Source organism: Calliopsis andreniformis, chromosome 2, assembly GCF_051401765.1.
Source record: "Calliopsis andreniformis isolate RMS-2024a chromosome 2, iyCalAndr_principal, whole genome shotgun sequence".
Classification (NCBI taxonomy): Eukaryota; Metazoa; Arthropoda; class Insecta; order Hymenoptera; family Andrenidae; genus Calliopsis; species Calliopsis andreniformis.
The window spans coordinates 16,092,615-16,109,628 of NC_135063.1; the positions used below are offsets into that span (position 1 = coordinate 16,092,615).

General features: G+C 32.5%; 2 protein-coding genes, 1 long non-coding RNA gene and 1 other non-coding gene across 20 annotated transcripts; 1 reads left to right on the forward strand and 3 right to left on the reverse strand.

Annotated features, from left to right (window-relative positions):
* Position 1: 1 nt before the first annotated feature.
* LOC143188181 (transmembrane protein 47) lies at positions 2-9,459 on the reverse strand. Of its 5 annotated transcripts, XM_076392289.1 has the most exons (6): positions 6,595-6,702; positions 5,869-5,929; positions 4,055-4,241; positions 3,833-3,982; positions 3,693-3,755; positions 2-3,575 (listed from the first exon to the last, which is right to left on the reverse strand). In XM_076392289.1, the coding sequence occupies exons 2-6, from the start codon at positions 5,917-5,919 to the stop codon at positions 3,361-3,363; spliced, it is 666 nt and encodes a 221-aa protein (XP_076248404.1). In that variant the 5' UTR covers positions 5,920-5,929; positions 6,595-6,702; the 3' UTR covers positions 2-3,360. The 5 variants fall into 5 exon arrangements, with proteins under 5 accessions (XP_076248404.1, XP_076248406.1, XP_076248408.1 ...); XM_076392291.1 differs by lacking the exons at positions 5,869-5,929; positions 6,595-6,702 and adding an exon at positions 9,208-9,459; XM_076392293.1 differs by lacking the exon at positions 5,869-5,929 and having other exon boundaries at positions 6,595-6,663.
* On the forward strand, positions 9,024-15,211 carry Crebb (Cyclic-AMP response element binding protein B). 13 transcript variants are annotated; one of them, XM_076392269.1, is made up of 8 exons: positions 9,024-9,154; positions 9,836-10,046; positions 10,496-10,645; positions 10,717-10,846; positions 11,840-11,929; positions 12,342-12,485; positions 12,588-12,675; positions 12,801-15,211. In XM_076392269.1, exons 2-8 carry the CDS (start codon positions 9,855-9,857, stop codon positions 12,943-12,945), a joined length of 939 nt encoding a protein of 312 aa, XP_076248384.1. In that variant the 5' UTR covers positions 9,024-9,154; positions 9,836-9,854; the 3' UTR covers positions 12,946-15,211. The 13 variants fall into 13 exon arrangements, with proteins under 13 accessions (XP_076248384.1, XP_076248386.1, XP_076248387.1 ...); XM_076392271.1 differs by having other exon boundaries at positions 12,606-12,675; XM_076392272.1 differs by having other exon boundaries at positions 12,615-12,675.
* An 82-nt stretch (positions 15,212-15,293) lies between these two features.
* On the reverse strand, positions 15,294-16,503 carry LOC143188182 (uncharacterized). Its single transcript, XR_013003499.1, has 4 exons — positions 16,295-16,503; positions 16,014-16,064; positions 15,783-15,825; positions 15,294-15,597 (listed from the first exon to the last, which is right to left on the reverse strand). It is a non-coding gene; the product is annotated as an uncharacterized LOC143188182 (long non-coding RNA).
* On the reverse strand, positions 15,664-15,739 carry LOC143188562 (small nucleolar RNA Z195/SNORD33/SNORD32 family). The gene has a single exon (XR_013003544.1). It is a non-coding gene; the product is annotated as a small nucleolar RNA Z195/SNORD33/SNORD32 family (small nucleolar RNA).
* Positions 16,504-17,014: the final 511 nt, after the last annotated feature.

Below are 17,014 nucleotides of genomic sequence, written 5' to 3' on the forward strand. Positions count from 1 at the left end.
ATTATATACTTCTCAGGTGTATAGTTTATTCTTTGTACAATATTACGATATGTTTACATTGTAATATGGCGCATAGATAATTTTCTTCGTATAACTCTACTGATATCGCTTTGCAACATTTCTGACGAGGAGAACGAATTTACAGACTTTTGCTCGCTATGTTTTGTGACATCTACTACGATATGTATGAATAAGTACGATATGTATACTATACAACGTAAGGTGTTGATAAGTATCAAGTTAGTTACTTTCCTCTATTCTGTCAATGGAGTAAAAATAAATCTGTCTCATACAATGGATTTTCTACGGTTTCAAGTTCGCCTATAGCAACTAAGTGTTGAAAGTTTTGTTCATTATAGCATACAAATTAGGAAGTAATCATCGTAGAAATAGTTCTGTTCAGAAAAATCAGATTTTCTGCCGTATTTTTAAAGAATTCTTTAATGTTGCATAATGTCAAACATTTTCTGTCTTTTTTATGCATACGACAAAAAATCTGTTTCTTATTTAAACTGCATACACGTAACAAATAACTATAATATTTTTACTCTGGTATGGTGCTCTATTAATTCTACATTATATATCTACGTTTGCTTAATTACACAATCGCCTCCTCTTTTTATCCATAAATCTTATATGTTCCATGATAGTAGGGTAGAAAACGATGAACTGTTATCTACATTGCAATTCTAGTACAGAAATACGAGCTTATAACAAATACTTAAAGGAATAATATAATAGTATTCTTATTTGGATTTATAAATTATGCCCATTCAGATTGATAATCGAAAGTTTCTCACTGACAAAATGATCATTTTAGTCGCCAATTCTCAATGCACGAGCAATCCATTATTGTAAGAGTAAGTATGCGTAGCTTAATATCTTAAAACTTCAGTATCAGCCTTATTCCTTTCTCAATCAATTGAAATTTCGTTCTGTTGATGTACATTGACCTGTATATTATAAATCTCTTAATTAACGTATCAACGATTCGCCTGGTTTCTCATCTTAATCATATTTCAAATACTCGGTTACACTTAGTCTTAGGCAATACTCTATTTCATTAAAAGTATCATATCAAAAGTGAAAGGCGCAAATCGACAGTGTTCGACAAAAAATCAAACCCACTGTAAATCCTTAATTTTAAAACTTCGATCCCTTTTAGAAAGCATGACTGATCTGCCACGTTATGCAAAGTGCATGTATATTCGATTTTTGTTCCATTTAGACTTCTCTTTAGAGTATCGCGATAACTGCAAGTGTATCATTCTATTACATGTATTTATAAAATACCTATATATACATATACGTACACGTATGTAATGCAGATAACATAATAGATAATACCTGCCCGAGCTGCCTCTATTCCATAGCACATGTAAACATTTGGTGCTGTGTTCAACTTAAACTGTACTCGATTTATGGGGAAATGAAACATTCTTTTTTCTTCTACGTACGATGGATACAAACCAGAAACATTCGTTCGATTCAAACAAATGAAAGAAGGAAGAAACTGTTACCGATCAAGAGTCACTATATCGATACGTAATACTGCTAGAAAATCGTATCTTTGTCCAGCTAGATTCAATGAATTTTCAATATCACCCTTCTCGCTTATTAATGATATTGAAAATATCATCTCGAACTTCATAACGCGTACATATGTCAGCTCTCACATTGCATACATGTTCTGTTCAATGGTAATAATTTAGATTAAGTTCACTCTCGGCATGATAACAAGTACTAAACTTTCCTTCTATGAAACAAAAACAGAAAATATTGGAAGTACTTAAAAACTATCATGAAAATTCGTACCAGCCTTGTTCAATTATTTTGGAACATTTTGTTAAAGTGCAGATCAACAAAAGTTAAGTAATACGAATGATTTTTCAGTCAGTAGAGTTGCCTTAAAGGAAATGTTACTGTTATTACTAATATAACGCATAAAGTAAATATTTCATACAAATGAACACTTAAAAAATCAGCCAAAGGCTGATTTTTTGTACAATAGAATGAAAACATGTTTTCATCGATTTGGAAGAATTGCAGGAAATTACATTTTTTCCCTTTACTTTCTTTCATGCACTTTTTACGATTGCAGTGTTCGTAACTTAAAAGCAATCACACTTGAAAAATCCGGATTTAATTGGAGGTAGCATCTGCATGTTTCGTATCTCGATAGAAAACATGTATATTTCCATAAAATAGGAAGACTTTCGTGTTCATAAAAATAACATAATTAGTGTGTTGCAAAAGCTAATGGTTTTCAGCCATTAGTTTTGTGATAAATGCAAATATATGAACTCAATTATTTCGCATACTTTCATGAGTTTTTCAATTCACAAATTGGTTTGTCTCTAATGATATTTCAAAAACACAAAAATAACCGACGAAGTGTGCCCAAGCATGCGATTTTAAATTTCAGTTTCTTATGACCCACGATTAATTTTCCCCAAATGTTCATCGTATCATTCATATACTGTGCGTGTATATAATCACAAGATATGTCACTTACAACAATTTTTGGCCAAGAGTTATTGCAGGGTATGTGGAAGTATAAGTTATAAATATTACCCTTGTAATGTTCTACCAAAAATACTGCTAAACATTATTATAATATAAATCATTTGATTAAAGCAAATATCACTTTCAGTAATAATAATAAAGGAAAATACGAAAGCGAATAATAAATTATTAGTCTAATATACATATGTATATGTACACACTATAAAAAACCTATCAATTATAATAAATATTAACGAAATCAAAGCTGCCATTCTTTACGTAAAAATAACAATAATTAATGATTTATCATGACTAAAAAAAGGCAGTGCTTTTGTGTTCTGTAGATCATATTGCTCATATATTCGTTTTTAGCTATTAATTACGGAAATTTTTCTCCACATTTTCAAAGATAAGACAATATAATCTCGTTAAGTATACCAGTACCGTTTGCTGTTCCAAAGCAGCAGAAATTATTTTCAAAGTTAGCCAAACGCGCTAGTTAATGCAGGCACAGTAAAAAATTAAGACAATATTATACTAAACTAAAAGTAGCAATGGTCCCAAAATTGTTGTCATGAGAAGTTGGTAACCAATGAATTGAACTATTTCAATATCCGTCAAGTTGCAGACCTTTTTTTGTTAGATATCCAATGAAAGATTGACGAGATGTTTTACACATCCTCTGTCGAAGTGATAGTTAAGTCCAATATATGCTGGTGTAATGATTACATATAAAAACCATTCACTCTTACACGTGTGTACGTTTTGATTTACGAATGTATCAAATCGTGAGGACAGAAAAAGAAACAAGAAATTAATCATCTAGAGAACAACGTCGGGCAGGGAGCAATGCCACTAGGCCAATTGCGTCCCACTTCGTCCACCATGATGTCCCATACCAATCATAGAACCTCCACCGCCGATATCGTCGCGTACAATTTTTCTTTCTTTGTAATAAATTTCTTCACTCTCCTTATCGCATAATAATAGCACTGCTCCGCCAAATAAAAATATTGCTGCTCCCCAGCCGACTCCATATGCCCAACCAAATTCCCATATTGATCTATTTCCTGTAAAATTATTTATCGCGATGACTTTTTTGTTAGAAATGCAATATCTAATTTTTTATTCTACATATTTAATATTTCACGAAACTTGTTTCTTAGTTTGATAAAGAGATAACTTACCACGATTTAATTCTGCAGCAAAACACACTGGATATATCACTAGAGCTATCAAAAGTGATACCACTAAAATATAAAACAATAAATACGTAGTATAGTAAAAAAGATTCATGTCTTTACATACATTAAATTATCATACTTACATGCAAAACCCATGCAGAAAACTGCAAGTCTATAGTATTTATGTTTATCACGATTATCTTGTGATCTCAAGCCAAGGCCTGTTAGTATTGTTGCAGCAATGTCTGTTAGTAAACAGATCACGCATAAGGCAGCAGCTGCTTTTATGTACGCTACAAAAATAATGAAGATAAATAAAAAATTCTAACTTTAGGCTCATTGTTAAAAATCAAAGTTGATCGTACCAACGTCTCTGGCTTGATAACAGCCTGGTGGATCTGGTATGTCAAATGGGAATGGCGTAGGTGCATCCTCATCAATGCAATGTGCAAATAAACCTTGCCTCCATCCTAATGCCATTAGCCAATCAGTAGAGGCTAAGCCCATTATCATTAATAATATAACTATTACGCCACAGATGAATGCTATCACCTGTAATAGATAGTAATTATTGTGAGCTTTATTTGCAATTCGAAAGACATCAACATTTTACCTAGATACAGTGATCCTCTCATTGGGGGACTTAAAGACAGCACTGTCACTATGTAAGCAGCACTGTTTGAGTTCTCAGTGAGAGAATCACTCTTCATTAAATACCATTTTGTGAGGGTTGAATGAGTGTAATGCCTCCACTCTCTTCGCCACACAATTCTGCCAAAGAAGGACAAGTTTTCGAATGCTGTCACAAAATAATCAACTATCTTGAGTCTTCAAATAATTTTTTAATTTTAGAAAAAGGTTGAGATCCCTGGAGGCACAAGACAATCAATTCTTCTGTGACTGCTTTTGAAAACTTGTTGGGAAAGGTGTTCTTCCTTGTTGCTTCAGTGGAGACACATGTTTAGCACAAGAAATTCGCCAAGGAACACATCTGGAGCCTACCTGTGCGATTTCTGTATCGCCCATGTGATCATCGGCGACTGTATACATGATCATCGTATGTACACGATCTATTTTCAAGATCAGTCGAAAGGAACAGAAATGTTAACTTGTTACTTGATCAGGACAGAATCTGAGTACTTCACGCGTTCCTCGGCTTCTTCAACGAACACCATTTACGGAACATCGTACACTCTTGCACGGATCAGCCCCGATGGGCGACAAGAAAGCATTTAGAGACTGTCCCAAGACGCGAAACCTTCTTCACGAACGACAAACACCCCCGAAGTAAACATGGATTATGTTCTCGCGCATCTTCGCTCGAGTTCGCGAAACAACTCGTTTCGTTGCATTCAACCGCGAACATTACGCGAACGGCATCCTCGTTGCAACTTCAAATGCTGTTAATGTTTGATGGAAAACCTCGAAAGATTTCGGTTCACTCGGCGAGGTCTGGCCAGGGACAAAGTGACAAAGTCTCTTCGTCCGAGGTTGGGGGAGTAATTGGGTTCCAGGGAGGCTGCGCCCATTACAGGTCGTGGCGCACTGCGCGTACATGATAGAGAGTGCTTTTTAGTACAGACGAAACTTGAGACGTACTCGAGTCTTCCGTTTAAAGAAACTTTAGATCGCTTAGTTCGAAAATTGAAGAGCTTGTAACAAAAATGACACTTGTCGATTTTTTTTGGAGCGTAAAAAAAGTACTGCAGCAATTCATTACTATTTTTTAACAAAATATTTATTATAGTGGTTGCTGTCTTCTTAGTAAAATTATAAAAGTTCAAACAATTTTTTAAGTTATTCATTGAAGTCATTCTTGAGTGGCTTCAAAATAATTAATATTGCATCAATGGCTAGCTATTTGTTAATGAGCCCTTCAATTGATATTTCATGTTGCTCATTTTTATTTCAATGGTATTACAAGCATATATTACTCTAAAATAGCTATCTTATAGCGTATACAAAAGCAAAAGAAATAATAGTTTATCTGTATTTAATAGACATATATCCATGAAACAATTATTTGATAAAATGAATGATTGTCTCTCATATTTGTGTAAATAAACATTAAAACACATTAGCCATTATTGTCCGCTGATATTAAATGAGTTATGAAGTGTATATTTGTGTGTTTGATACACGTTCAAAACCAAAATCTCTACCAAAAACCGAAGCTTACCTTCAGTGGCCTAGTAATAGTGATTGTTTCAATGGTAGTTGTTTGTGGCATTGTTGTTTAACTGAAATAAAAGTAAAAAAATTTTGAAACAAAACCAGAAAGAGTAACTGTATCAAAAGGAGAATGAAATAAGATAAAAAAGCATGAAAATTGTGTTAATGATTATCTTAAAACAAATGCCATAGGAAAAGGTCATCAAAATGTCCCATAGATCTAATAATATTTATTGTACGTATTTCATGGAAGTTGCAGAGACTTTATTATTCCCTAAATTTTATTATTCTCCTACAAAAGGAGAATCATATTGCATTATTAATTCTGTACTTGAGAATTGAACTGACCCAAATATTTTATTTATTTTTTAGAAAACTGTTCCTTTGACAAAATAAAGGGAAAGCATAAAATAGTCTATAAAACTCAATTTCGAAAGAAATGGATTTGGGTTGCCTTGACTTTCAAGTACAAGATTGTTATAACATTAAAACCTAACAAATTACACAAGAGAAAAATCAAAGTACTTAAATCATCGTATATAAAGTTACGAAATACACCCGATTACACAGTTAAAGATGTGTTGCCTACATGAACAAAGGATTAGTCACACTTGTTGCAAATGGTATCTAAAATTCTGCAAAATATGTATTCCATTTTCCTTTGCGCATGAAAGCATTTTTTTCTTTCTTTGCTCTTAAAAATTACATAGTTCGAATGAAACAATGCACTTACGACGATCGATATATTCGCTGAGGAACCTTATCGATCAGTACTCTATCAATTTATCTAGATATAATGCGAATCTTGGCATATGTAAACACAAACACGATTGAATTCGAAGGGTTATGTTACTAGAAATGTCAACAACAGATTTCAATAATATATTCGCTGTATAGTCGCGTACTACTGGCACGCATACAACGAGAAAATGCAGATCGGGCTCAATGAATAGTCACTCGAAAAGCTCGCAAAGGAGAAACGTTCTTATTGGCTCTCGAGCAAGAGAGATTTCTAACCTCGACGCCGATTGGTATTTCACTCGTTTACTCCTTCGACGAATAAAATTCTATGCTCGCTGCACTCTCGTTTCGTCTAATAAAGAGCGCTTCGACAATCACAATATTCACAATAAAAAAAAAGTTACCAATACTCAATTTTTATAGTCTTTGGCTACTACACCGTTTTTTGCATGTGCTCGATAGAAATTTTGTATCGAGTAACCATAAAATTATTGTAATAATAAAATTGCTATACAGAAATGAGACGTAACATGTAGAGTAGAACTTTGATTAACCGGATCGCAATCAATTGTAGACTATTTTATTCAATTTCATAACTATTCAAGATTCAAATATCGCTTTTATTATCTGTCAAGTTTTCCATTGTAATCAGTTGATTCAGCTATTATGGAAAATTGTAGTCTAGGTATAAACAAATTGCAAAAGAAAAAGTTGAACTTATTGACCCGTGCCACGTGCTTGAACGATAAAAGATACGGATCCACGAAGAACAATGCTTGCATTATTAATGTAGATAATTAATTTTTATAACACAGCTTTGAATAATAATTTCTCTGTACTTTTCTCAAAGTTATAAAACCTGTTAAAAGAAATAACCACGATTGGATAAAAAAAGATCTGAAGGTGACATTTATATATAGTACTTAGTTTTTAAACAAAAAAGATATGCACATATCGAGGATAACCTTTAAGAGCGTTGTATATTGATTGATCGTTTGTTATAAAAGAAATTTCAAGAACACTGTCAAGTATCCAATACATAGTCTGTAAAACACGTGTGTGGATATAAATACGAGAATGACGTCATCGAATGACGTCATAGCACACGTTTCTTCGAGCAGCACATTATACTCTTGTATGAAATCGTAGGTTTCAATATTTCTAATGATCTGTTGTACATATTTATTTGCATCCTTGCTATTTGATGCACAAATTCTGTTTATATGAATAATCATAATTAGAACATGTAAATATAATATCGTATATTGCGAAACGGATCTGTTAATTTCTGTTTCCTGCACAGTTTAATACATTTAATGATATATACATACGTATATAAATATTGCTAATGTATTGGCGATATATCGATCGCTACTTCTACACAATTACATAAGTCCATTAGTGTCACAATTTAGATATTACATTCATGAATAATATAATACCCAGTAACAGTACATTGGAATCTTTAAATACTGAAGTGTAATTAACGTATTTTTATTTTCGAGGTACCGCTGTTCAAAGTCTGAATCTCTGAATTTTCTTTTAGTCGATTCCCCTTTTCTTATAGATTTGAATTAAATGTGATACTATTGTAAAACAGATTGCATATGAAAAGACCGCAGAAGAAAAGGAAAACTCAAAAGTGGCCGATAATTGGAAAACGTTAAAAGATGATGTTACCGATAGAACTGACCTCGCATTTATAAATGTTATCAAATTCGATTCAGTGCATTGCAGTAATTCATACATACATATTTCTAGTGATAAAATACTTTCATAAATCATCAGAAGAGCAAAATGTCACGTCCCAAGGTTTCGAAGAAAAGTATATCAGAATTTTATTAAAAATTACATTGCGTTCGTGGTTGACACGTGTACCGAATTAAATTACGCCGTAATTAGACATTACTGTGAACCACGTTCATCAGCGATAGCTAATTTAGATATTGTTAATTTGCTGCTTCTACTAATTCATTGCCCTGTCCATTTGAAATGATTGTTACATTCCTAGCATATTAACAGGAGACTCGTTAACTTGCGAACTACTGCAAATGTCCCACTACACGCGATACGTATAAAATATTGAAGATAAAGCAAAAGTAAGGCAGCATGATTCGCGAGTAATCATGAGTCATAAATATGTATTCAGTTTTTCGAGCCAGCCAAAGACCCGTACTCCTTCCTATACTATATGAAATACGTTCTACGTAACTAAAAGAGCACCGACGAACGCAACGAACCGATCGATCCTCGCGAATTATTCTCAGCCAGATCGATCGAATTCGGGCAGAGCATCGAGTCGAATTTGAACGAGAATGCGATCGGTATCAGCGTTGCACGAGGATATCGGTTCCATCACTATCCGATGCACGATCGAGCCAGCCAGCGAGGGGGTGGAGGGAAACAGTCGGCCATTTTGATGGTGACGCGCAGCGCGCAGGTCGTAGGCTCCACCAGTGACGAAGCCACTGGAGTTTTGACGTGGCTGCTACGTACCTACCCGTTTGCCCACTCCGATTGCAGCAAAGTTGGTGACGAGAAATACGTAACTGGTAAGTACCCAGCTGGAGAATAATAACAACCGGGCATGGACCACTGCACTTACCGTACACCCGAAATGCTGCCGAAACGATCAGCGTCTTGTTCCGTGAGCCCGGTACGGACAGTTTTACGTCTGCTATGGAATATGCCGTAAAATATGGCGCACTAAGAAAGATGTGCGAATTTCTCGAAAAGGGCAATGGGGGGTTGCGTGATGTTCCTTGACATCTCTCTCGGCCGCGAACAAACGCACGGGAATGGCAATCGGTGCGGTTCTAGTCGCGTTCGATCGTATTTTTCGCCTCTTTTCGACCACTTTGGCCCTCGGAGCGCAATACGAAAGCATCTTAAGTGTTTATTGTTCTCTCTCGTAGTATTTTTAGATCTGCTTATGTAAATGACGCAGTAGCACTGCCGATTGTCGACTGGCGGGAAATTTAAATATCGTGTGTTTTGAGGAATGGATCTTCCCTTCGGTCGATGTGGTTATGAATTCTTGTTTTTGGTGTCGTGATGTTTCGTTTTAAGATGTTCGAATGTATTTCGGATATTGTGATTCAAAATTCTTCTGAATATTTTTATATGATTGAAGAAGATTTAATCTTCTACTTAATGTGTGGCAGATTTCTTGCACAAGTGTATGTTAAATTAAAAAATGTGCATCATTGTAACTTTATTTTTTTTTTTTGTAGGGTTTGAGGTTCCCAGGCTATGGAAAGTATGGTTGAGGAAAATGGATCAGCCGTTGACCCATTGTCTGGAGGTTCTCAGAGCGGGGACGCTGCTCCAGCAATAGCTACATCGGTACAATCTCTCAATAGAACACATCAGCAGCAAACTCATCATCTGGTAGCTTCTACCAGCATTGTGCAACTGACACTACCATCGTCAGGAACAACACAGGTATACAGGAGAACCTCCTGTGTATCTATGTCTGATTATTTACTTCTTTTGTTTGAAAGCATGCATATATCATTTATTTATGCTTCCATTATAATTATAGATTAATTAGCAATCACTACATACATATGCGTTCAATCTTGCATAATGCTGGTTCAATTTTGGAGATTAGTCTGGACTTCAGGTTTATTTGTCAATTGAAATTTACTTAGTTCTGTATTTATGGAAACTATAAATTTCATTTGTTGTATATACTTTACTTTTGTGACTGATGTATAGTTTTTCTGTTACTTCATAGTGACTTGCATATGCATGATAACGTTAGTAGATTATACAAGTTATATATTTTCATTTGCATTTCACTATTTTACAAATATTCATATTCATATATTTAATAATGTTTTTACTGAAGCTTGCATTGGTAACATTGTATTATTTATCTGTTAATTTAGGTACAATCTGTTATACAACCCAACCAACAATCGGTAATTCAGACAGCAACAAATATTCAGCCTGTTGCAATTTCAAAAGGAAATGTCATCCTTGTTAGTAAGCCCAACTCTGTTATACAAACAGCCCAAGCAAGCTTACAAGCGCTGCAGGTAATTTCATCATTCTTTGTATTTTTTTTATGAGTTTGATTTTTACCCTAATATCCATGTTTTTATAATAGGTGGTGGAAACAGGAAGTGATGACAGCTTTTCAGACTCTGAAGAATCTCCAGAACAGAGGGGAGGTATCCTTACCAGACGACCATCCTATAAGAAAATTCTTAATGATCTAGGTGGTGGTGAAATTACAGGTACCGTACTTTTTTTTATACTGTCTAATCCACTTGCATAATTTTAAATTGAAACATTTTCTCATAAGTGCATACAGGTTTTCAAGAACACATATATTCTACTTTTTACATAGTTTTAATAAAATAATTAAAACTTAAATAATAATAAAGTGCATGTCAGTTCATACACTGTACTTTAAATAGATCTCTTATATAATTATTGAATCAAGTATTGTTCTTATTTAGTTCTAATTAATTTTTACTTGAATGAGTAACTGCAGTTACACGTTTTATAAACTATTTTATATAGATTGAACATTTCAATATGAAGAAGTATGACTGCGACACATTATGCTTTTTAATATTTTATTTCATACATATTCTAAGAAGGAGTGCCATACCAAGCTTTTAGTATAAGGGTATAATTTAATTTAGTAATAATAAACAACTTAAAATGACAAATTCTCCTCTAACCATTATTTGTGCGTATTTAACATTACATTAAAGAGAATAATCCTTTTTTTAATTAATTCGAATCCTACATACGTTTGTTTAAACAAAAAATATTTTTTTATTTATAGATTTCCCTTAAAGCGTAAAATCGAAAGTTAAATAATTCAGATATAGAAAAGATGTAAAATATTTAAGAATAAATCTTCTTCTTTTATTTGCTGTTTTCCACACTTTTGTAATTACATATACTTATTCACATTAAATTTTTAAAGTACTTTAATCTATTTCCTTTTTGTATGAGCTGACTGCACAGCATTGTAATATAATATAAATAGCAGCCAGAAAGGAAATAGTTTATAGCTGTATAATCTTATTTGTATTTTTATTTTTTTTTAATTATATTAAATATTGTTTCACTTTCTGGATGCAGTACTTCTTTCAAAAATGAATCATGAAATTTATGTTGATCTGTGGGGATTGTTTAGAATCATGTAGACCATTTAAATCAACACCGATAGAATTGCTATTTTAATGGGGGGTTGTGTTGATTCGGTGTTACAGACGGTCGATTGCCCCCCCTAGAATCATCTTCTGAGTGTGATTCTAACATGGACAGTGAAGTGTCTTCCCACTCGCTCCATTATCAGACAGGTTGGTTATTTTTTCTTCTATCTATCTTTCCTGGCTGTCCTTTGTATCATTTGATTCTGTGTACATCCCAGCCTTCATTCCTTTACATGAAATAATGTTAGAGGAGTAAATTAGATTCATTAGATAAAGACAATTCTTTTCATTCTTCTGTGTGTATTGCCTAACATGACATTTTGTATTACATATTCGCTTGGTGTGGCATCTCTGCTTATGGGATTTTTAATTCTCTTCTGATAGATACATGCACATGCAGTGAATGTTGTATGCATCATAAATGTATCATTAGACTCATGTATATTCTCTTTATGTCTAATCTTTATATGTCTAAATGCACATTAAAGGGTTGTGTAATAATGTACGTGCATATGTATTAATGAAAAGTTTAATAACTTCAAGTTACTATGTTTTCTAGTAATCCCTGCTGGCACTATTCAAATTGCAACCCAAGGAGAGGGTGTTCCAGGACTTCATACGCTAACTATGAGCAACGCGACAACAGCAGGTGGAACTATAGTGCAGTATGCACAAGGACAAGACACCCAGTTTTTCGTGCCAGGTGCGCATAACAAGCAAAAGATGTTTAATATTATAAAATAATCAAAATTTTTATCTTAGTTATGAATTATGTGAAACAACGATAATAATTTAGAGAATACAGTTTCTGGCAATGTTCCAGATTATACAGGACATGGTGTTGTAGTAGAGGATGCAGCTAAAAAAAGACAATTAAGGTTGCTTAAGAATAGGTAAGATTGGAACTGGATACAAATTCTCCACTTTCCAGTCAAACCCTTTAAGAACTCTTTATTTTATTATTGTGTGAAAGTGATTAAAACTCTGTTTAATGTGAAAATTTTCTTTCTGTTCATAGGGAAGCGGCCCGAGAATGCAGAAGAAAAAAGAAGGAGTACATAAAGTGTTTAGAAAACCGTGTCGCGATATTGGAAAATAGAAATCAGACGTTAATAGAGGAATTAAAGTCGTTAAAGCAACTATGCGAGCCGAAAACAGAATGAGGTTGGTGTTCAATGTTGAGACATTGTATCGAAACTATTAACCAGCTAAAAAAACTTGTACATGTCTTCTTTGTGTACATTATCCTAAACATTGTTAGGTAAGCAATGGTGATGTACATGCATTCTTATAAATAAGTGTTTCTGTAACATACTGTATTTAAGTGCGAATACGAAGGCTTGTGAGACTTGCTATTACTAAAGCGAGAAGCCAAAGGTGTATGAAATACGAAGGCAGCAAACTTATAGGCAATATTCAGGAAGTCAATCTATATTTTGGATAAACTAACAATCATACAAATTCAGAGTAACATTTACATACTCAAAATATGCGTTGTTAATGAAACAGTAACATCAGTGTTGAAGCATATTCATTTAGATTACAGTAAACTATGTGATGTTGAAGAACAATACGTTAACGTTAACGTATTTGTTTTATCTGTACATGAACATTATATTCGTGTAGTTTCGCTCTACTTTAGACAAATTTTACATTAGTGAAAGCTCGCAAAAATGACGACGAAACAAGGAAATATGTTTATTAGTAGTCAATTTCTAAGGAATAATTGGTCGTTGATATAAATAATTCAGAAAGACGCCTTATACGCGATATTTGCTAATGTAATGTAGAAATTATTAGATACAGCTACGATTTAAAAATCACATAGTTTCTGCGTAAGAAAAATGTGTATCTGTTAAACAGTAATGTTTATAATCGTTTTATTCGCTTTTCCTTTATACTTGAAAGCGGCAAAACCATTGTTGAAAACGAAGCTATTAACATTCTCTGAAACTATAATACATGATCGAAGAGATCCATGGTACTTGTAAATAGATCGAAATTTCGGTGATTTAATCATTGCTGCTATAATATGTATATGTATAAAATATCGCCTCGGTATAATTTTTTACCTTAAATACAAGTTTCAGAACGTATTACGAGGGAAAATATAATTTATACTGTAGGAAAAATGTGCTTCGGAGGAAGCATTAGTTGAAATGCTCTCATCTGATCTTACTTTCTTTCTTAAGATGCCTCAAGTGCGAAAAGTTAAAGAACAGAATTTGTAAAATATGAATGTAATATATATCTGGAGTGCCTTGAAGATTTCTGTATACTTATCGTATACAAATACACACGTGCGACGTGCGCCACAGACACACATATACACATACATTATGTATGTATGAAGTTACGTTTTAGGTAAATATGGGTACATATTATATTTTTAAACTACTGTATTTCGTTACGGTTTTATGTCTCGGGCGAAGACCATAGAATTACATTAATATTTGAATTTTTATTCTTATCGCTCGTATTTTCAAAAATTAAATGCAATTTCCGAATCATCGTTGTTAGTTTACGCAGTGTATTAAAAATTACACGCAGATGTGATCGAATTTTATGTCGAAATAGAGAAGAGCTTATTAATTGTTAACTAGTAACACAGAATTTCAATTCTACAAAATCTTTTTCCCAGTACATTACACATATTTACCACTTCATAAAAAGAAGAGTCATTCTCCAATGCATTTCTTCTAATAGAATCGATATTCTATGACCTAAGTATACAAATTATTCGATATATAATTTTGATTGTTATATGTTTATAAAAAATATAATTTCGTATATTAAAAGTCCAGTTTGATCATTTGAGAATTTGATACAAATGTTTTATGCTTTTTTGGTAGCTCGTATTAATACATTGAGAGGAGCAAGAGTAAATTAATTTTGCTTTTTTATATTATGAAAATTTATTGTTTATACGATAATTCATTCAGAAACATATAGTTGATTTTTTTCTATAAAAATAATATATATATTTTGTACTAAACACAGTTTGAGATAATTGATCAGACTGGAGAGATGTTTGTGACGCTAACTACATGATCTTTCAAGTTATTCTCTTTAAATTTGTCAGTTTATCTCAATGATATTTCGAATATATGTTCTTTCCGTAACGTACGTAATCTATGTACAATTGACGATTGTACAACATTTATCAAATTAAAAGCTAGATCATTTCCGAATTACTCCCTATAAGCAGAAAGTACAATACACTTATAGTGAAGTGTAACGTAATAAAAACGATTCACTATAAGTCCCTTCTTTGTTGTAGACCGAAATCTTATTTGAGAGAACCGATACTCCGTACATTTACATCTGTGTTCTAATGTTAAATTATATGTATGATATATGTATATCTTGATTGCTGCACCGATAATATTATGAAATGTTGTATATAGATAATATATGTATTTTCACATATCATCTGCCTTTAAAAAATATAGTTCATAGACCTCCTTCAAATGTAACATTTCTGGAAGAAAAGAAAGCTATGCATTCAAATGAAGACAAATACTTTTGAGTACTAAAGTAAAACAAATTAAGATGCTAAATACATCTATGATATAGCTATTTTTAATAACATGTAAAATGATATATGTAAAAATATCTATCACTGTGGATACAAAACAAATGAAAAAGAACTTATACAAATTTATAGACTTTATTATTCTAATTACACATAATTATATATAATTTTACTTTATAATTTCGTGTATATATGTATTTGTTACAATTTAGTTATTATTGTAATATGTTTAATTTTGAAGAAGTACAAACTTAATACCATCTTGTTGAATCTTCATCACCTAAAATATAATAGTAATATGATAAAATACACGTACTAAAGTTGTAATGAATTTTTACTGTATGTTTTAAATTCAGTTGGTAGTGCATGTAAAAAATAATCACTAATTCATAATGTGTGGTTGAGGTATCATCACAATTAAATAGTGTAAACATTACAATGATTTATGCATATGTGTATACTAACCATATATTACACTTTTCTGTAGTTTCAAGTACTCTTCTAATATCTGCAAGAAAAAACTCAATTAGATTTCCATTTATGGCAATCACAAATATAAATTATTTAGAAAATTCTTCAGTTGGTAGTGCATGTATTAAATAATCATAATTATCATGAAAGTGGTTAACATTTCATCATATATTTTATTAAGCTCTAATTATCTTCTAAAATATAAATAATATATTTCGTACATACTACTTCAGACCTCTTAATTAATCCCGAAACGTTGAGTTCACAGCCGCCTACCTATAAATAAATAACACTTTGTTACTATTGCTACAACAATACTTGTAAGCTAAACTGTTAAAAAATATGCACGTGAATCTTAAGTGGAAAAACATATCAATCAAAGACAACTGGTTTAAACAAATATTATGCTTCATTATTAAGGATTTTTTTGGATTAAAAACTTCATAAAGAACATGTATAAAATGGTACTGAGAAGTTAGAGTAACTTTGTATCATTTTGTACTTACACATAGGAATCACAAGTCATTTAAAAAGCGACTAGTAAAACGTGTCACATGGTTCAGCTTCCACGCTATGGTATTTCTTCCAAACTACTTAAGTTTTTTCTGTTAGCTTCTTCATGTCCCATAAAATTTTCTCAGAAAACATTCTAAGCAGTCCCACGTGTATCGCCATATCCACTTTCGAAATGATCGAAGGAATAAGGAAACGAAGCAACGAAATATCAGATATATCAATTGAAAATGCGACTTTACCTTACTTTAGGTAACATTCTAATGCAAGTGATAACACATATCAAATATCCTTAAATACTAAAAGAAATAATATTAAAAAACAGCTATTTTAAAGAAATACATGGTTAATCCTTTACCTATTTTAAAATTAAGTTGTAATCTTGTTATAAATGGAATCTATTTAAGCTATTTAAACTCTCCTTAAGTTTTACGACTCGAGTTTTATATAAGGCGTTCCAAAACCAGTGATATAAGCTTCTTATAAAAGGAAGATAAATCATCCTGTAGTTTACATTCTTCGAAAACAGCTTTCGTGTGCAATACAAATTAATTTGCAACTTCAAATTTTCTCTATCGTTAGCTACACTTCAATGTCGGACAAAAATTGAATCAGATAACAGTACGAATAAATGACTCAGTTGAACAGGAATTTATGCTTCTAAGAATTTATTCGGTTATTATTTCAGATAAACGTTTAGTCGACACTGGTCG

What these genes read in the sequence shown, in the direction of transcription:
- Crebb (XM_076392269.1), top strand. Translation starts at nt 9,855, where the DNA reads ATGGAAAGTATGGTTGAGGAAAATGGATCAGCCGTTGACCCATTGTCT. An exon ending in AGGTGGTGGTGAAATTACAG is followed by an intron (nt 10,847 to 11,839) that starts GTACCGTACTTT and finishes TCGGTGTTACAG; the next exon opens with ACGGTCGATTGCCCCCCCTA. An exon ending in CACCCAGTTTTTCGTGCCAG is followed by an intron (nt 12,486 to 12,587) that starts GTGCGCATAACA and finishes TAGAGAATACAG; the next exon opens with TTTCTGGCAATGTTCCAGAT.
- LOC143188181 (XM_076392288.1), bottom strand. Translation starts at nt 4,745, where the DNA reads ATGATCATGTATACAGTCGCCGATGATCACATGGGCGATACAGAAATC. An exon ending in TTTCTGCATGGGTTTTGCAT is followed by an intron (nt 3,756 to 3,832) that starts GTAAGTATGATA and finishes TTTATATTTTAG; the next exon opens with TGGTATCACTTTTGATAGCT. An exon ending in TGCTGCAGAATTAAATCGTG is followed by an intron (nt 3,576 to 3,692) that starts GTAAGTTATCTC and finishes ATAATTTTACAG; the next exon opens with GAAATAGATCAATATGGGAA.